Below are 20,256 nucleotides of genomic sequence, written 5' to 3' on the forward strand. Positions count from 1 at the left end.
TTGTATCTTAGGGCTTGGCTGTAGACAATGGATTGTGTGGTGTGTCCTGGGTGGAAGCTGGAGTCATTTAGGCACATATAGCAGCCTGTGGGTTTTTGGTATAAGATGGTGTTTATGTGGCCATCACTTATTTGCACTGTAGTTTCCAGGAAAAGGATTTCTTCTGTGGTTTGGTCCAGGCTAAGGTTGATGGTGGGTTGAAAATTGTTGAAATCCCGGTGGGACTCTTTTCCGTGGGTCAGATGATGAAAATGTCATCAGTGTAGTGTCGGTAGAGAAGGGGCATTTTGGGACGAGAGTTGAGGAAGCATTTTTCTAAGTCAGCCATGAAAATGTTGGTATACTGTGGGGCCATGAGGGTACCCATAACCATACCGCTGACTTTAAGATATAAATTGTATCCAAATCTGAAATGGTTGTGGGTGAGGACAAAGTCACAAAGTTCAGCCATCAGGGTGTGCCGTGGCATTATCAGGGATACTGTTCATGATGGCTAGTAGTCCATCTTTGTGTGGAATGTTGGTGTAGAGAGCTTCTATATCAATCGTGGCCAGGATGGTGTTTCTGGAAGATTACTAATGGATTGTTGTTTTCTCAGGAAGTCGGTGGTATCCCAAAGATAGCTAGGAGTACTAGTAGCATAAGGCCTGAGGAGAGAGTTCACATATATTAAATAAATACATTTTATAGTCTTTAAAGGTGCCACAAGACTCTTGCTGTTTTGCTAAAACAGATTAACATGGCTACCCCTCTGGAACTCATCAACAATATAGTTTTTTTTAACCCCATCTGTAAAATGAGACTAATTGAGATCCAGCTCAGTTGTGCAATTTTCCCAAGATTGTACGGCATGTCCAGTCAGTGGCAAAGCTGAGACTAGAACACTGGTCTCCTGCCTTATTCTGTGGCAAGTAAATTAGGTCACATTGTCCCTCAGCACCATGATTTTGCAGATATGGGTGTACCTACTTGTTTAAAAAATAATAATTTTTCAAAAAAATCTTCTAATCCAGGATATGTAAATAAATAAAGTAGCTATATATTTATTCAGGTTTCCATTTAATTTTAAGAACTTTATTTTTTTATTGGAATATTCGCCCTGTCATACCAGAACTTCTCATAAACTTCCATTGAAAGCAGCCTTGTTCTCCAACAATCTTCACAGAAGACTCCTTAGATAGTTGTTTGTCTTTTATAGTCAGCTCTCAACATTGTATGTTCCTGATCATGAAGAATCTGGAAGAAAGAAAAGTTCTATTTAAATGAAGAATAACATGGAAACCTTTAAAAGCATAAAATGAAAAAAAAATCTGAGGAATACATTAAAAAATCTGGAGAGACACAAACATTCAGGTAAAACAACACCTCAAAGTGTTTAACATTTACTACTTTTTTATCTGCCATATTCTTATTCAGTTGATTTTGTTTTTAGCTCTCACAAAAGTACGTAAGTAAGATGAAGCTCTCTGAAAGGCTATTTGGAATATTGACTGAATGAAATAAAAGCCTCTGTTACAGTACACAAACAAGATAGATTGAGCAAACAACAACATCAAAGCAGGTAAACAAAAAAAAATGACTGTTCCTCAGTATTATGCAATGAATAACTATAGTATTTAGATAATTTGTCAATAGGTAAATTATAGTGCACTGGTATACACTGTCTTCCCAGAACACAAATGACAATTATTTACCTCATAATGGTTATAAGATAAATATTATCTGTGTCTCATGAAGATGGTGTTATTAGTCTATTCTTATTCAGTTCATGAAATAGGGTTATTTTTCCCTACCATCAGCTTTAAATTCTGGCTGGCCATTAACAGCAAAATGTGTAGGTTAATTTTAAAATGTTTTATCATTGCAGGAGACTGTCTTCATTAATAATCATAACTTACATCATTTGTTTTCTGGATGAAAGGAGTTTACAAAAGTGCTTCATAGAAATTCAGCAACCTCTGAGTGGAAACATAGCAGCCAATCTACCCAGTGTGCTTTCCATGAGGAGAAAAGAAGAGATTATTCTGTGGTATTTAGGGAGACAATGAAAATTACATAATTTAGCCACATATCAGAGACCAAGATGAAGTCTCTAAGTACTAGGATACTCACTATGATTGAAGCACAAACGGTAGGAACTTGAACCCAGGTCTCCTACATACCACCTCGACGCCCAAACCACTGGGCTATTATGAGGTGCTTCTTACTATATCCCCCAGCTCGACCTGACCTGAGAAATTTTCTTCAAAATTTCCTCAAAACATTCTGAGTTCTAACAAAATGGCATTTTTCTATGGAAAAAAGCGTAATCAAATTTTTATTTCAACCAACCCTACTGAGCACTTTTGAAAATATGATCACTTATTTATTTGTCTATTTGAAAGCCCCTGGGGGCTAAGCAATTGTGGAAATCTGGCTCTAAATATATTGGCTCAGGCCACCCCTCAAAGAAAGCCAAAGGAGAAGACCAGATGGCAGAAAAACCCTGCAAGGTATCCCTTTAGAATTTTCTATTGAATTCTTATTTGTTCTTTGAATGATTGCACATGTGCATTCCAGTGTAGGTGTGTGCATGACTTGTGCACGATTGTCAGACAGCTTTTTCCCTCAGCAGTACCTGTTGGTTTGGCTCAAGTGCCCTCTGCCATTGTGCACCACTGTTGCAAGTATAAGAGGATGGAGATGCCCCCTGAACTCTTCAGTTCCTTCATATCACCAGTAATTGTTATTGGAGTGCTTCCAGTCTTGCTACAAGTTTTCCCCTCACTCTTTATATACAGTTCATTTGTTCTCTTAGTAGTTAGTTAGCTTTAAAGTATAGTTAATGTTAGATTTTGGACCAAAAATCTTGGTACTGGGACTGGAGCCATGCCTTGTCTCTGGAGCTTAAGTCCTGCCAGTTGTGTGCCAGGCTAATGTCAATCAGCAACTCACACCTCAGCTGCCTAAAGTGTTTGGGGGAGACCCACATCAGTGACAAGCATCACAACTGTAAAGGATTTAAACTTTGCTCTATGAAAGATAGAGCAGAGAGATTTAAGTATCTCGTTATGGAGACAGCACTCCACCCTCCATCAGAGCCATCGGGTTCAGATCATACTCTCTTTGGCACTTTATTGTATGGCTCCAGTATTATAGAAAAGACACGGATCTTCCAAGGACTCAGTCCCCCATTCAGCAGGATCATCATTACCAAGACCATCTAGAGGTAAAGACTCAGAGATTCTGAGGGGAAATGTTTCCTAGAGCATGCCTCCTCTAGGAAGAGGGGGAGAGATTGTTGATTCCAGAACCTATGCCAGGGCATTGAAGCCGTCACCTGAAGTTCCTATGCAAATGCATCAAACTCAAGACCCAATTCTGGTACTGGCAACGATGGAACATATGCAGTTGCTGGACGACTGCTCAATCTTTTGGTACCAGTGTCCTCAGCGGAACAGGAAGGGTTTCAGCCAATATCAGTGATTGCAATTCTTACACCAACTCTTCAGAGCATGTGGTACCAATGCCCTGTACACATCTGGTATCAAAGAAGCTGTTACAATCCAGGGGCAATCCACCAGCTTTGGGGTCAGTCCCAGGAGTGGGCATATCTCAATATCGCCTAGCTTTGACCTTCCACATCATCAGTGGGTCATTTTTAATTGATTCCAGACTGGGCAAGGTCTCTGTGTAGCCAGCCAGCACCACTGGGGTCTTGGAGACAATCCAAGCTGCAGCTGTAGCGCAGAACAAACAACGAAACACATTGTCCAAGACTGCCTGTTAACCAGATTCATAGGTGGGCTCCTGAGAGTCCACATGGCCACTAAAACACTGTTGCTTGGATCAGCAAATATGCAAATGCTAAATAAATACGGGGCAATAGCCTTCATATGTATGGGGCTCACCATCACCACCACCATGTCAGTGGCCCTTTTGGACACCATAGAGTGACCTCCCCCTGTTAGGACCTCACCTCACACACCGGAGTTGACTTCCTCTAGGATGAATGGAGATCACTGGCACCACAGACAACATTCTGTGATGCTCACTCCCAAAGAGCTGGAAGTTGTTCAGATAGCTTGTCCACCACAAGAGACAGACCAGATATTTCCTCAGCATCCTGGTGTGTCTTCAGTCCTCATCACCAGATGAGGCTGTAGAGATAGTAAGTGATTCACTGCCACCAGAGGATTACAAGGCTCACCAAAGAATCACCTAAAAAGGTGGCTACAGATTGAGGTGGAAGAGATCTGCAAGAAATCCTGCCTGCTAGTGGATATATTAGCTTCAACAGGGCTCTCCAGTGTGGCATTTCTGATTAATCAAGCAATTCAGGAGCTGATAAGAACACCCTGGCAGATCCCTTCTTCCCACCTTCTTATGAAAAAATGGGCAGAGAGGAGATACTATTTCCCCTTGAAGGGTTTTAAACACCTCTACTCTCACCCTCCCCCAGACTCTATGGTGTTGGCAGCAGCCTCTGTCAATGTTCCAAGCACTCCAGGGCCTGGTCATGGAACTAAAAGCATATCTTATTACTGGAGTGCACAGTTGCCTCAGACTCCTGGGGCACCTGGAGCATGTACCTGTGTAGTACAGCACACCAGACTACACTGCAGAAGGCTTCAGGGATAGCTAGTGTCAGTGTATGTTTCCAGTTAACGTAATCTAGGCAGAGTGGTTTGCATACCAGAGGTGATTTTATCCGCTTTAGATTAGTGGACAGAGCATCCAAAAGTCTGTAGCAGAGCTTCCTTTGTTTCACCACAACCAATGCTTACTTTGATCACAGATGCCTCAACCCTGGGTTGGGGGGCACACATGAGAGCCCTGCAAAGTCAAGGTTTATGATCTTCCCAGGATTTGAGCACTCTTAGATGTCAGGGAGTTATGTGCTATCCATCTAGTCTGTTCAGCCTCCTGTCCACATATTGTAGGGGGAAAATATGCTGAGTTAAGGGACAACACAACAACTATGTGCTATATAAATAGACAGGGAGGAATGCAATCATCACAACTGTGCCAGGACACAATTCTACTGTGAGTTCTGCATAACCAATTCCACTCACCTGACAGCTGCTTACCTCCCAGGAGAGTGGAACATATTGGCATGTCACCTGAGCAGATCCTTCTCCACTCACCATGAAAGGTCACTACATCTAGACGTGGCCAAATCTATCTTCTGTGGGAGACACCCCAAGTGAGCCTATTTGCAACATATGCCGACAGAAAATGCCATTAGTTCTGGATCTTCATTTCATTGATGGATCCTTTCTTGCTACTATTGAAGAACTCCCCACTGTATGCCTTTTCCCTGATACCATTACTGTCTAGGGTCTTATTCAAGACCAAACTGGATCGTGCTTAGCTCAGGTTAGTAGCACCAGCCTGGTCATGTCAACACTTTGTTCTCTAACCCACTAGCATTGTTAGTAAGACCCCCCCCCCCTCTGCCTCTCTCATTGGAACCAGACATGGTTTCTCAGGATCATGGCCATGTGCTCCATCTCAGCCTGCAAGTCCTCCACTTGATATGTCCTGGCTAGACAATTGGAAAGGGTGAACTCTAAAGGCATTCAGGAAGTGCTTCTGAATAGCAGAAAACCTTCAACTAAGCTTACTTACCTGGGCAAATGGAGATATTTTTTTTACCTGGTCTAAACAAAAACATGCCTCTCTAGCACAAGCATATATCAACCATGTTATGGACTACCTGTTGCAACAAGGTCTGAAAGTTAGTTCTATTAAAATACATTTAGCAGATATTTCAGTTATCTTTCCTTCAGTGGGTAATAGATCGCTTTTTTCCAACCCCATAGCTATCAGTTTTCTAAAAAAGTTACACATGTTATACCCACAGGTGGAAGAACCTGTTTCCTCACATGATCTCAGCCTAGTGCTAGCAAAATTAATGGGACCACCATTTGAATATCTTGCTTCTTGCTCCCTACTCTACCTCTCTGTGAAAGTGGCATTTCTTGTTTCAATAATCTCAGCAAGGATAGTGGGTGAGTGGAGAGCTTTGGTCTAAGAGTTTCCTTCTACAGTTTTTCATAAGGATAATGTTTACCTCTGCCCTCATCCACCATTCTTGACAAAGATGGCATCCAGTTTCCACATTAACCAGGCAATTTATTTGCCAGCTTTCTTCCTGAAACCTCACACACTTTCATTGGATGTGAGAAGAGCTTTAATTTTCTATGTGGACCACCAGACCAGGTCTTTCAGATTCTCATCTCAATTATTTGTTGCAGTTGAGGCAGGAGGAAAGGCCAACCAATTTCCCCTCAAATGGTTTCTTTGTGGATTTCTTCTTGCTTGAGCTACCAGTTCGCTCATGGCATGCCATCTCCTAGACTGTTGGCCCATTCGACTAGAGCACAAGCAGCTTTAGTAGCTTTCCTGAAACAAGTACCTATTTAAGACATTTGCCAAGTTGTGACTTGGTCATCAGTTTACACTTTTGCTCCTCATTATTCCATTTCCCATCAGTTCAGACACAAAGCCGGTCTTGGATGGGTTGTTCTACAATCACTGTTCAGATAGACTCTGAGACCACCTCCATGGTAATCTACTTGAGAGTCACCTTCAGTGGAATGAACATGTTCAGTCACTTGAAGAAAAAACCCAGCTACTTACCTTTCCTTACACTGCTGTTCTTTGAGATGTGTTGCACATGTCCATTCCGTAACCCACCCGCCGTGCCCTCCCGATTGCAATCTGGTAAGAAGGAGCAGTGTGGGGAGGAATGACGGATGCAGCTCCATCCTCTCAGACCTGCATGAAGTGACGTGCCATAATGATGGGTGTTCAAGCAGGCTTGACAGGTACCACTGATGGAAAAAGTTCAACAATTGTACACAAGGTGCACATACACCTACAGTGGAATGGACATGTGCAACACATCTTGAAGAACAACAGGTACAGAAAGGTAGGTAACTGTTGTTTTCCCTCTTTCATGACTTCCACAGCAAATTTGTTCAGTATACAAACAGTGAGGGCCAATATTTTCAAATATAGGTGTGTAAATCCATATTTAGGCACTTAAGTAGGTGCTCTGACTTTCAAAGGGGCTGAGCACCCACCACTCTCATTGGCTTCAGTGGGAGCTGCAATAACTCAGCTTTTAGGCACCCAAGTTTGGGGAAAAAAAATTCATCACTTTTGGTAAACTGATCAAATTTGCTCTGGAAGTCAGAAAGAACAAATGTGAACTCGCACCATTCCAATTTTAAAGTTATTTTTCTGACTACATCATGCTTTTAAAATGAAAATCTGCAGAGAAAATTAGTCTAAAGAAACTGCATACAGAAAAGTCATAACTTAAGCAGGGTTAACTACATTTTGCATTTGTAATCACATATGTATAGATAATTATATTTTGACAAATCTTAAATCTTATTTTCTGTTTCAGACCCTATGCATACAGTTTGCTGAAAAGAAGAAAAGTGGACATTTCTCCATAGTAGAAACTGATTGTAGAATTTTGTAAACAAGGGGGATGTGCCACTCATGGTTCCATAATAAACATTCTTGTGAGCAACACAATAATGGGATATCAGGAAAAGAATATTAAGAGATGATGAGTTAATGAAGTTTTGTTATTTGTGGTACTGTAGTGGTGGAGAAGGTACAAAAAGTGTTTCTCTAATGCCAACAGAACTGTGTTGCTAGCAGGCAGAATTGAACCTGGTATCTGTGAAGCCTAGGGTATGAGCTGCTACCGTCTGACTTAAAAACCCACTTCTTCTTAACTATAATAGCAGCAGACTCATCAAGCTCAAGCTCCGCTAGGTGCCACTAGAGGGCGATAGAACACCACACCAAGCAGTCATGGGTTACACTTCCAAAAGATTTTAAGGAGCAATGTACTGAAATGTTAATCAGAGCATCACAAACTCCATGTCCCATCCTAGGCAATATATTTTTATCCTTTTAATTATCTAGTATGCCAAGCTATTTAAGTTCTAGGGAAGGGATAAACAAATTGCTTTTTCTTTCTGTCCATGGTAGTACAATGGACTGCACAGCAGCAAAGCTGATTCGATAATGCCAATTTTTCATGGAAATGTTTTAAGCAATGTTAGTTACTTTTGACCATAGTCTTCTTTGTGTCTATGAAGCACCATATATCTTTATGGTGCTTTTTATAATTAATAAAGCAATATTTCAATTGAAATGTTTGGTTAAAATCTTTAGAATGAATAGAAAACAAATAACAATATTGTTCCCATTTGTGCTTAACTTCTATATGCATGTTCAAAATATTTTGTGTAAACTATGTGCATTGAAGTCATTATGTTTTCCCATTTAAGTGAGAAAATACATATTTTTTCAGTCTAGATGGCTTTTATTTCAGATTCCAAGACACAACCAAGAAAGAAAAAATATAGAGGTTTATCCAAAGCCCATTAAAGTCAGTGAGTTTTCTGTAGACTTCAGTGGACTCTTTCAAAGTGCTAAGCAAGTATTAATTAACATTATCCTCCTATGACCCTTCTGAGGCAGGTGTTCATTATTACTGTACTTTGTATATACTTATTTAAGAGATTATATGGACAATGGCGTTTTTATCCCCTTTCCCTTACCATTTTATACTTTAAACACTTTTTAAAAAATCCTATATTATTTGGTATGAATAGGTTATTAACGCCAAAGGTAGGTAGCAAACAATTTAAAATTGATTGTTTTTGTCTCTGAATTATCCCCGTTTTCCAAGTGAGGAAACTGATGTAAAATTAATTGTGGTCTTGTGTTACACAGTGCAGAACAGAGAAAAGATTTCAGGAGTTCCAATTGTCCATTAAAACACTCTCCTGTATGGCTTACTATACAAGAGAAATATTTTGCAATAGGCTTTTCAAATGCAGTTTTCAAAATTATTCCTGGAAAACCTGTGTAGAAATCAGGTAATTGCACAGGACAACAGGTAGTTAGACATACAATCAGGCAGCTCTCCCGTGTCATCTCGGGATACCCTCCAGTCTTCAATGGCTAGTTTGCCCTACTTTCAGGCAACACAGATCCTGGGGCTGCTTCTCACTTGTTCTGTTAAAAGCTGGATCAATTAGCAGTGTATAACAATGACTTTATTTAACCTACTAACTTGACACTAGGTTATATTGTTCATATGTAGTAGTAGATAGTTCTCTTTGTATTAAATAACTGTATATACATAACATCCCTCCTTCCATAGCAGTAGTGTAACAGCTCCCATGCAGAAAAACACTTCCTTCCTATCCTTTCCAGCTAGTTTAAGAAGCGGTTGAGCTACAGCTTACAGAAAGGTAATGAGATCAGCAGACGTAGGTCCACTGTTTCAGGCCTTCCTCCTGCAGGATTTCCATTTGCCTCCCATCTACTCACCCCATGGCAGTTCAGATAAATGTGACATTAGATTTGGTTTAGTAAAACTAAAACCAGACTGACAAAAGTTTGCCAAAGTCACTACCACTCTTGCCTTAGCCCTCTGACTTTGTTATTTTAAACATCCCTCAGTATCCCCTGGGGAAATGCACTAAGGCACCCGTTCTGGAAAGTATTTTGGCTTGTGTCTAACTTTCAGCATATAAGGAGCCACAATAGTCAATGGGACTCTTGGACCCTGCAGTCCTGGTTCCAACAAAATTCCCATAAACTGCAGTAGATTTCCCCCCTACCCCACCTCAAGAAAGCCCTGCAAGACAAAGCCCTATGAGTGGGAGACATGGGAATAGTTGTTCAATACTATTACTAAGTACTAGAAGTAGCTGCTTAAACCAATATCACCACACCTACTGATTAAAAAAATGTGAACTACGCCCCCTATCTAAGTGCCAAATAATTATTATTGTATTTTTACTATCTTTTACATTTGCTAGTACAACAAACATTATATTAGACTATAGGCAAGTAACTATCAAACAGTTACCATCCTGCTTGGATTTTCCTTAAATCAGTCAAATATCACCTAAAAAATGTACCCAATCATTTGATACCATTCTGGATTGAATAACTGAGATATCTTAGTGGGTTAAGCTAACAAATAGACAAATGTTTGTGTTCATTTTATTTTTTAGAGGAATGATTCTCTTTCCACTGAGCTTGCTTTTGAACATTAACTTTGAACGGTTCGTAATAAAGCGAGACTACCTTGATGCTGTCACAGAAATTAAAAAACAAACAAGCAACTCCCCCTCTGACAACAAGAAATGAAGTCTTGATTAAAGAGAAAGCTACAGTGGGAATGATTTGTTGTTAGGTTGTCTGTTACATGGCATTGAGCAAACCGTGCTTTAGGTGTTACTTTTTAAAAGAAGAACTAAAATACATACAGCTGAAAAAACATCAATAAGAGATAGTTTTACACACAGAAATGTGGATGACTAGAGGCCCAGAGGTTTGTTAATGAGATTTATAGCCATTTAGCTGAAGGACACTGGATTCTTCCCCTGTTAGTGACTGAACTATAATACCATCTCATGGCTGTTTGCTGGTCTTTGTGCAATGAAATTGTGATCTCGGGCTATTGTTCTTATCACAGTTGGCAACTTTTCTGGCAGACATACACAGGGTTGACTGGGCATAAAGATTCTGATTCAAGTCCAGACCAGAAATCAATGGAGTTGCATTCACTAACCCCAGGTATAGAAAAATGTTAGTAGCGAAAAGCAAAACTCACCAGAACTCATCTAGTTTTGGACCTCAGAAAGTGAAACTTAACCCAACTGAACCAAAAAGGTTCAGACCTGGGTTGAGTTTCAGTCAAACACCACTGCTCTCTCCTCATGTGCATAACCCTGCCCCTCTCCCAGAAATGGCTAGGATCCCACCCCTTACTTTTGAAAGCTTTCTGGTTGGGATGTACCAGGTGGTGGTATTTCCATCCCTCGCCTTGGCCTTGTCAGTGTCTTTGGGAGCTAGCTGAGATTCTTCATTAGTCATTTTGGCCCAAGATCTTCAGTGGTATCAGGGTAGTCACACCCCTTTTTCTATGAACCCTGTAAATACCTCCTCAGTCTGCCATTCTCCTACATACCCACAACATAGAGTAAGAAGCTAGGTCGGTTGCCATTTTGTGTTACTGACAGCAATGGAGCAGAAAACCTTTCTGCCTCTGTGTTTGCTTGCAGCCTGCAACATTCCTTGCATCATAATTAGCAACAAACAAACAAACAACAATGCTTCTCTATGTACTGTTGTGGGGCCTGGGCTGAGTTTCAGGCACACTCAGACCTGAGTTCAGTGATAGTTTATATAGCCCTGTGATCAGACATGGTAACTTTGATTTGCAAAGTCCATGAATGTTGAAGCTAGTGGATCTCACACTTTCCTTACAAATTTCACCCAGGTCAGGATTAAGGTATGTTGATAGCATGCTATAAAGAAGCCTGTACTCTCACTGGTGATAGTACACAGTACTTGCCCTGGCTCAATGATACCATTTCATGGCTATAACTATGACCAAATGCAGAAATATCTAAAACCTGTTACCCAGTGCTGACAGATCAGAAAGGGATTGATCTGCTGTCCCTCTGCTAGTTCCCCATAATCACCTGCCCTTTACAAAAGTCAGCACCTATCTCTGATTACATGTACCAAGTCTTATACAAAAATATTTCTTTCTAAATCTGTATGTTTAGCCTCTTTATACAACTGGCATATGCTCTACCCTCTCCTCTTCATAGAACAGGCATGTGCTCTCTCCACACCACCCAGCCATTCACACATATCTCAGGTTGCTACTGGTAAGAAGCCCAGAAAATCAGATTACTCACTCTGAAAACATCATGTTTCTCCTGTCAGTCCCTATTCTCCAGGGTTCTGGTGGCCTTCCTGCAGAGTTATGAAGAGTAGATTCAAGCACGTTTGTGACAAACGCCTCTGCAATATAACTAGTTTCTGCATAAGCTTGTTTGGGCTGCTTGCCCCATGTTTCGTTTTTGGCTCTAGAGGATCATAAAATTTCTTCAGAGTGTTAAGGAATGGGCCAAACAGACTGCTAATCCAGGTCAATTTCAATATACTGGTGCAATGAATGCATACAGGACGGTGTACAGGCAGAACTGACTATAACAATTGACCAAAAGAAAGTTGTCACAGCAAATCCATTACAGTGGAACATTACGGTCTAAAGAGAGACCAGAAATCTCACTGAGCTGTCAGTCTGGTCTTTTCCACAAGCTAGCCTTATTGTCCACTATTAATTCACTTTTTTCTTTAAAAGATAATTTTTGAGAAAGCAAATGGGAAGTTTGGTTTCTATAAGTTACATTCTGTTGCTATTTTTTTTTTTTTTCCTGTGCTGGCAGAAATCTACATTATTTGTTTTCACTTTAGAAGTCAGTTAGCACCATTAAGAGCTTCCATATGCAATGAAGGTAGTTTTATGGCAGCATGATTATACAACTCATCTTCAAGGATCTGGACTCTAGTAGAGTTGAAGATTGCTTCAGCGTTTGAAATTCATCTGAATGACCCCAGCTTAGCTGCTATTATATTTCTGGAAATGATAAAATGCCAGGTCATTGAAAATAAACAGATGTAGCCTAAAAAAAATCTGAAATGAGTAATGTAGAGTTTATTTGACTCCATACGACTCCCATGCACTTTAGTCAGGCACAATATTTTATCAAGAAATATTTTTCTTAATGAATCTGAGTGCTTTTCAGCTCACTATTAGGGAAAGTGGGACAAAATTCATTCTCTTTGTTCTATGGTTGTTAACATTGTGGATGTACAGAGCAATGCTGCACCAATGATTTCTGCAATATTCACCATAAATATTTAGGGAGGACTCAGTCAACAGAGTTAAAGCTAAGTGGGGGCACAATAAATAAAACCCTGTGCGTCTATGTCAAGTTTCCCTTTTCTTTTAGCAATAACTTTCCAAGTGGAGCTCAAGCATACTCTCAAATCTCATTAACTAATAATAGGATTTGTGATTGTACCTCCTGTAGACCACTTAAAAAATTTACTCCTTAATCTAAGTCAGTGAGATACCACTAAGAAATAGCTGAGCCTAGTCTGACTTGACATTTCTTGTTATTTGCCTCATAATTTTGTTTTTATGCTGAAAAACAGATCTCAGCATGTTACTTCAAAAGGGGGGGAGGGAAGTGAAACAGTATCCAAACAACCTTGTACTGCTTAGCATGCAATGCATACTACAAAGCCATACAGGTAATGCACCAAACAGGGATGCTGACCCAACTGATTTTTTACACTTGGGGATTCTCTCTTAAATGTGGAAACCAGACTGTGTCCTCAGTTACACACCCATGCCTGCTGAGAGGGAGGAAGAACAAGATCTGCAGTGGCTTCACTTCTGAACTGTGCCATGGGCACATCTGTACATGCTCATGCTCCACACTCTCCATTTCCTTGCCCTCATTTCCCACCCTGATACTAAGTGGCGGGACCTTTTGCCACCTGTCGAGGGTGAGGAACACCGGTGGGCCAGTCTGTACTTCATCTTGGTTCCACAGTCCGCCGGGGACTTACCTGGTGACTCCTTCATGGAGCTGTGAGCATGGGCGTGTACCTGGCGCAATTCATCCCTCATCCCGATGACTGGGTTTTTTTTTTGAGGTGTGAGGGAGACCCTGGCACATGTATATCTAGCATGCGCCAGGTTACAGGCCCTATTCCTGTTCCTCCAGAACCTGCTCCTAAGATTCTGGCTGCACTTCTCCCCATCCATGGTTCCACAAAGTCACGGGACCTCCTCGTCAACCTCCTCCTTACTTTGGCCAAGGTGGCCATCTATAACACTAGAGAGAGGATGTTGGCTGAGGAGGTGCCCTGCGAATGTGGGGCCTATTTCTGTTCCTCCGTCTGATCACATATCTGGGCAGAGTTCACGGACTCCTTAGTTACTTTTGAGGAGCAGTGGGCGCTGTCCGGGGTTCTCTGCTTGGTATCCCTTTCAGGTTCCTGCCGTTTAACCCTTTGACCTTCATGCCTGTTCCTGTTTTCTCAGATGCTTTCCCCCCAACGTTAATTGAGTCCCAGGTTCAATAACTCCTATTTTTAGGCTGGGGGAGGGGCTTTTAGCCAACATCCCAGAACCCAAATAGAGAGAGGGAGGGAGAAGGCAGGCAGCACATAATTACAGTGTTCCTCAAGTAGGCCAGCAAATACTGTATGTACCACAGTACAATATGAATAATTACTGGTGTGTTTCTAACTCACAAGGGAGCAGGGATCCCTATCACTTATCTCAATACGGTGAATGTCTCCTATCCTGCCTTTAGGTGGCCTGTGAATTCACCTAGACATCTCCAATCAAGAATGACTGAACCAGTGTCTTGCTGAAGTCTTGCATAGGCCTCCATCATAAGTAGTCAAAACTGCCTTGTATCAGATGGGGGTTGACCCTGGGTGTCAGCCTCAGAGGGAGGCTGCACCGCTTCACTACAGGCAGGCAAAGCGTCAGTAGCCTGGGCCCTCGGTCAGGGCAGGACAGGCAAAACAAGCAGTTTATAGCTCCAGCCCTCAGTCAGGGCGGGGCAGGCAAATTAGTCGGCTACAGCCAATTGAGGCTTCACAGGCAAGGGGCGATCACCCCAGGGTTGGGGTGGCCAGAGGGGAGGGGGACACAGGCCCACCTGACTCCACTGTGTCAGCCCAGGGCATCCTATCACTGGATCAGCGGGGCTCCAGCTGAAACACGCTGAATATTGCTGGGGCTTGAACACAGCTGGCCCGTGGTTGGCAACCCCTTGGCTACTTCCTCCACCCCTATGCCCGTGTACCTGTGGTCCAGGTCATAGTCCACTTCCTCAGAGTAGATTGCGAGATGCAGTCCCAGCAGGCCTCAGGGTTGCTAGCATCTGATAGCTCCTATGTGTCATTGGAGGCAGGCTGCTCCGGCAAGTCACAGACGGCAGGCAGTTCTTCCCAGTCGCAGGGACCTGCTAAGCTGCAGTCAGCAGGTAGATCAGGTGACCCTTTAATGGGATCAGGCTCAAGCCCCAGCCCTGGGGGAGAGACCTCCTCCTCCTTCAGCAGCTTTCCCTGACTAACCTACGGTGCCTGGCTTTTATCCTTCCTGTCCCACCCTTGCATTTCCAGTTTGTGAGTGGTGTGGTACCTGGTCCCACCCACCAGGTGGCATGTGTCAGCCCCCTTGGAGGGAGGCCACACCACTTCACTTCATGCCTATATGTTGGTACTTTTTTTTAATGAAAAGTCTATAGGGTTGCTCTAACTTATCTACATATATAGTGAGCCATAGGCAAAATTTTGCTAAGCCAAAGGAAAACATGGGAAGAGCTGCTAGCAGGTGATTCAGCACAACTAGAGTCTGGCAACTTTGCAGTTCCATTGAGAGTCAGTCAGGGTAGTGATTAGGGCTAAATGAATCAGGCAGTTATGGTCCGGCTGAAGTGACCACCAAAAGGTGCAGATTAGTTTCAGTAGGCGTATTGTAGTATCGAGCTATGAGTGAATCTTAGTGCCATCAACTCACAGGAACGCTGAGACCCTAGTCATAAAGTGTAGAAAGCAGCTTGGCTTCACTAAAATGCATTACTACGAGGACCCCCACCTCTCCAGCATGTTCCTGGAGCCAAAACTATGAAAGTGACCCCCGCTCCACTCCACCCGCAGCCTGGGAACACTCTCCCAGCCATGCAGCCGGTGCAGGGACCTTTAGACATTATTCAGAGACCTTTCAACAGTCTAAACTGGACTTTAACTGTCCTGTGCTGAGTGGCTGTTTGCTCCAACCCCCTTCCTTTCCCTCCCCATGATCTCTACACCTCAGCCTCACTCCACATCTGCTGCTTTTGCCCTCTTCTCCTTTGGCCACTCCCCCAAACCTCCCCTGCCCTTCCCTTTTCTTTTCATTTAGCTGATCTCCCCCCTAATTTACACCCCCCCCCCAAAAAAAAAAAAAAAAAAAAACCTCATGGGACTAACGTGGTGTTTGTCACCATCACATAGTTCACGCTGCATGTTGTACAGCCCCCCTTACCCCCCCCCCCCCCCGGGTCTGCCTGGTCTATGGTGTAAGCACTTCAGGCTAGGGGCCAGCTACTACTCTGTTTGCGCAGTGCTTAGTACAGCGGCCCTTAGGTGCTGCTGTAATAAACACAATGCAAGAACGCGTCTTGGTTTTGCTGATATGTCAACATAATAACAATTTGGTAGACAAGCTAAAGCTTAGTGTTAGAGACATTTGTCTTCCTCTTCAGACAAGCAGCAATGCAGCAAGTTAAGCCTCATTGTCATGATTACTCCTGCTGAAGTCAATGTCAAAATTCCCATTGCTTTGCAGGGAAGCAGGACTTGGACATTGGCATTAATGCGTTAAAAAGCCCTTTTATAAAATGTATTTTAATAACAATTCTTTGCCTCATTTCCAAGCCACCTGGCTCCACACTCACAAGGGAGCGTGATTATGTATGACTATTGAAGTTTGATATTTGGTTTTTCAAATGAAAAAAAAAAAACCACAAACAAAAAACCTAGGGTATATAAAAGTCTGGCCTTAAAATTTTAGTAAGAGCACACGCTGGTGGCTAATATTTTAATACCTGAAAGCTGTGTGTGTTTTTGCTCTAGAAATTGTGTAATTTATTGGTAGGGCTGCAGATTTGTCATAGCATTTTTTATCAAAAGTGCCAGAGCAGTAACACTAAATTTAGTAGGAGTCATAAATCTGCTGTGACTGCTGCCTGATTTTGTATAAGGCATGTCCTCTTCCTCATCTCATCAAGGGGCACCAACCCCTCTACACCACACTCTTTGCTCCTGGCATCGCAACCCTCATCCCAGCCCAGACATGAGGATAGGGGCCAACTGCAGAGCCATTCCTGCCTCCAGTGGGCCTGGCTCTTCACTTCAGACATTGTAACCTAATGTGTGAAGGCTCATCTTTGGCCTGCCTGCCCCTAGGGGCTCCCTCCCTGTCATGACAGACGGAGGCCAGGCCAGACCACGATTAGTGAGGTGACTTGATGCACCAGGTCACAATTCCCAAAGTGGGAAGCTGGGCCCAGTACCATGGGACAGAGGCTGCAGGATCTGTTGCTAAAGGGTGAGTCATGAACAGAGAAAAATGTCACAGACAAAGAGGAAAAAAAATCACACTACCTTTGCCTTTTTTTCCTCACTGTAACAAATCTGCTGCCCTACTTATTGGATATGGTACTCTACTGATATTTAAGGTGATGGGGGTCATATCCTACTACAGTTATATTTTTTCCATTATCCATCACTGTGATATACTTTACCCAATTTTCCAACCAAAACAAAATTTATATGTTAAAATATGATATTAAATATTCTGCCAGGTGTTGGCAGCTGTAACAGGTTCCATTTTTTAGGAGTATCTTTAAAGACTTAACTAAAACTTGAGACCCCACCCCCTAACCCAGAACCCAGAAAAACTATATTTACCATCCTGGATGCACCTAATGGCCAATTCTTCCCCATTTCAAAGTACTGAGTCCAGAGGTTACATCAAAGAGAACTCTTTTATGGGGCTGGGGAAAAGAAAACAACAGAATGAATGCAGGAAAGTAGCAATTAACAAACAAACAAATGCTATGATGTAAGACTCCCACCCCCCAGGGTTTCACAAAGTCCTCCTTTGGCCATTGGACGTTGCTGATGTGTTCCTAGCCACTTCTCTTCTCCCTGACTCCCCATTCGTGGTTTGCTGCCCTGGGTTGAAGAAATTCAAGGACCCTAGTAGGTCAGTGCTGGCAGGCCTAATACCTAACTCAGCTAGGGTGGTTTCAACTTGAATTGCTAGGTAGGGAGGCCTGCCCCAGAATCACTCGAGTAGGCTGCTGCTTTCTCTGGTTTCAGACCAAGCTGCCCAAATCTGCTGTCACTCCGCGCCATCCATCCACTCGATGGTGCCACCACCACTATCACTCTGAGCCAGCGGCCACCATAGGGCAACTGCTGCTGCTGCTACTTGGCACCGTCCACCTCCTTGGAGCTACAGCTATTGCTGCTCCCTGCCATTGCTTGCCACCAAGCTGCCGCTACTGCCATGAAGTTGCCACCAAGCTGCATGCACCCACAGTGCAGCAGGCTTGGCTCAGCTCTTAGACAGAGATGACTGGTCTCTAAGACCCTTGACAGAGCCCTTACCACTAGACAGGCACTCCCAACAGCAGACAACAGATTTATTCCCTCTTCGTCTGCTCTGTTCAGGCTCCCTTACCCAGTTGTGCCTGACAGGTGTCAGTCAGGGTGAGCCCAGGCATGTTGCATGTCAATGTCTTGTTCTTGCCTTTCCCAACAAGGACAATTCCATTTTGTTGTCCACATACTCAAAACTTAACTGAATTTTAATCACAATGCCCCAAATCTCCATTAAACTGAAATGTACAATGAGGCCTGCCCCTTCCAGTCTACTCGCCAACAGATGCCAGCAAAGAGCTCCCTTGCCAGTGGAGTCCCAGCTCTTAAGCACTTCTGGGCCACTCCCATTTCACCAACAGATGACCATAGTGAGAATTTATTTTGAAAAGGGTCGACTATATAGACAGACATTAAAAACATACTATTAAGCCCTCCAGGGTGCATAAACCAACATTTGGGGCTCTGGGGACTTAATTGTACCATGTTTAACTTGTCAAACTACATATCTTTTTCTAACCAGATCTTGTTGTGAGCACATAATCTTACCAAATGGTGGTCTAACTTAGTTTAATTTTGTACAGGATACTTTTTCCTGAGCAGGTGTATTGTGATAATGCCCAAAAATAATTGTTTCTCCCAGGTATCTTCCATCTGAAAGTACCCGAGTCCTCACTTGTTGGTTCAGCCATTGGAAGAATCAGAGCTGTGGATCCTGACTCTGGAAAAAATGCAGAAATTGAATACAACATTGTTCCAGGAGATGGAGGGAATTTATTTGACATCACCACAGATGAGAACACGCAGGAAGGGGTCATCAAACTGAAAAAGGTATTCATTTACCACAAATCTAGTGGCTGAAATTTGAAATGAGTCATACAACTAAACACGTTCTGTGATATACAGGGTGAAATTCTGGCCCCCTTAAATCAGTGGCAAAGATCCCACTGACTTCAGTGGAGCGAGGAATTTCACCCCTTATGTCACACAATCAACAATGACCTGTGACACATCAGTTTTATTTATGTACTAATTATTAGAGCTAGTGAGGCACCAAAATGTCCATACTTCAGGAAATGTAGACATTTAAAAAAAAAGTTCCAATTCAGAACAAAAAAAACCAAAATTTCCCACAATCTGAAATTTTGGAAAATATTTACTTCTAGGTCAATCAAAAAAAGAGGGTTTTTTAAGTTTAACTTTATTAATTTATTTAAGATGAATTTTCTAGCCTCTTCCTAGTAAGGCTCTGCCCCTGCCTATCCCACAGATTCTCCAGTCAGTTCTTCTACCTAGATAGTGCAAAGATCCCCCTTCTGTGTTCTTTGTCCCTGGTGTTTTGCTCCCTACTGGTCTCTTTTCCTTTATAATCTTTTGGTGACCTTTTCTCTAAGGACCAGGTCACCTGCAGTCTATCACCCAATCTCTGGCTTCCAGCCCACCAGCTGGGAGCAGCTAATTAGGTGGGACTAAGACGATCTCACTGAAAGGGCCATTTCACCTTGTGGTACTTTAATGTTAGAAAGAAATTCAAACTTGCCTTTCCATACCTTGTCATTTCCATGACAGCCTTTTTCTTTTTCTTTATTTGCAAAAACATGGATATAATCTCTTCTGTCATTTTTGATGGATGAACGACTGAAAAAATTACCTCTCTCACTTTAAGAAAATTCTGATTTCCCTTTTCTCTAAGCAGATACTTCAAAACCAGCTACATTTTGAACTGTCACTCTTGGCATTTGGTAGGCTTTAGTGTGTATTGCCAAGTTTGAACCAATAATGAGTATAAATGATTGAAAAAAAAATAAATTATGAGCAGGCACAGTAGGCTTTTGATGATTGCACTTAAGCCTCTACTACAGTGGTGTAAAAAAATAAATTATGAGAAACAGTGGTAGTACTGTTTCACAGTGCAACCCATGTGCAAAGGTTTGCACTTGATAAGATTAAATTCTTCCTGTTGGAATAATTTTCTCATGAAAAATCCTTTTGGGTTCCATAAGAAAATTTCAGTTTTGGCAAAATAATACAAATTTTCTGGTGGTAAGCCTCTACTAGCAGTCAATTTCACTTCCTGGTGTAACTTCAGCAAGCTGCTCAGTCTTCCTCCCAGCTCCTGGATAGAGAGGCAGGAAGCCTTGCCATGTCTCTACCATCACTCCTGAAAGTCATAGGATAGCTCGCTCCTAT

General features: G+C 42.4%; 1 protein-coding gene across 1 annotated transcript in view; it reads left to right on the forward strand.

Moving 5' to 3' along the window:
- CDH12 (cadherin 12) overlaps positions 1–20,256 on the forward strand; it is a 701,357-nt gene that overhangs the window by 631,904 nt on the left and 49,197 nt on the right. Inside the window, exon 8 of the mRNA XM_067569738.1 lies at positions 18,710–18,897. Coding sequence (XP_067425839.1) covers positions 18,710–18,897 — 188 coding nt within the window. The remainder of the gene's footprint in view (positions 1–18,709; positions 18,898–20,256) is intronic.

This window comes from Emydura macquarii, unplaced genomic scaffold (assembly GCF_026122565.2).
Source record: "Emydura macquarii macquarii isolate MOO-44397 ecotype Brisbane River unplaced genomic scaffold, CSIRO-AGI_Emac_v2 contig_320, whole genome shotgun sequence".
Taxonomy (NCBI): domain Eukaryota; kingdom Metazoa; phylum Chordata; order Testudines; family Chelidae; genus Emydura; species Emydura macquarii.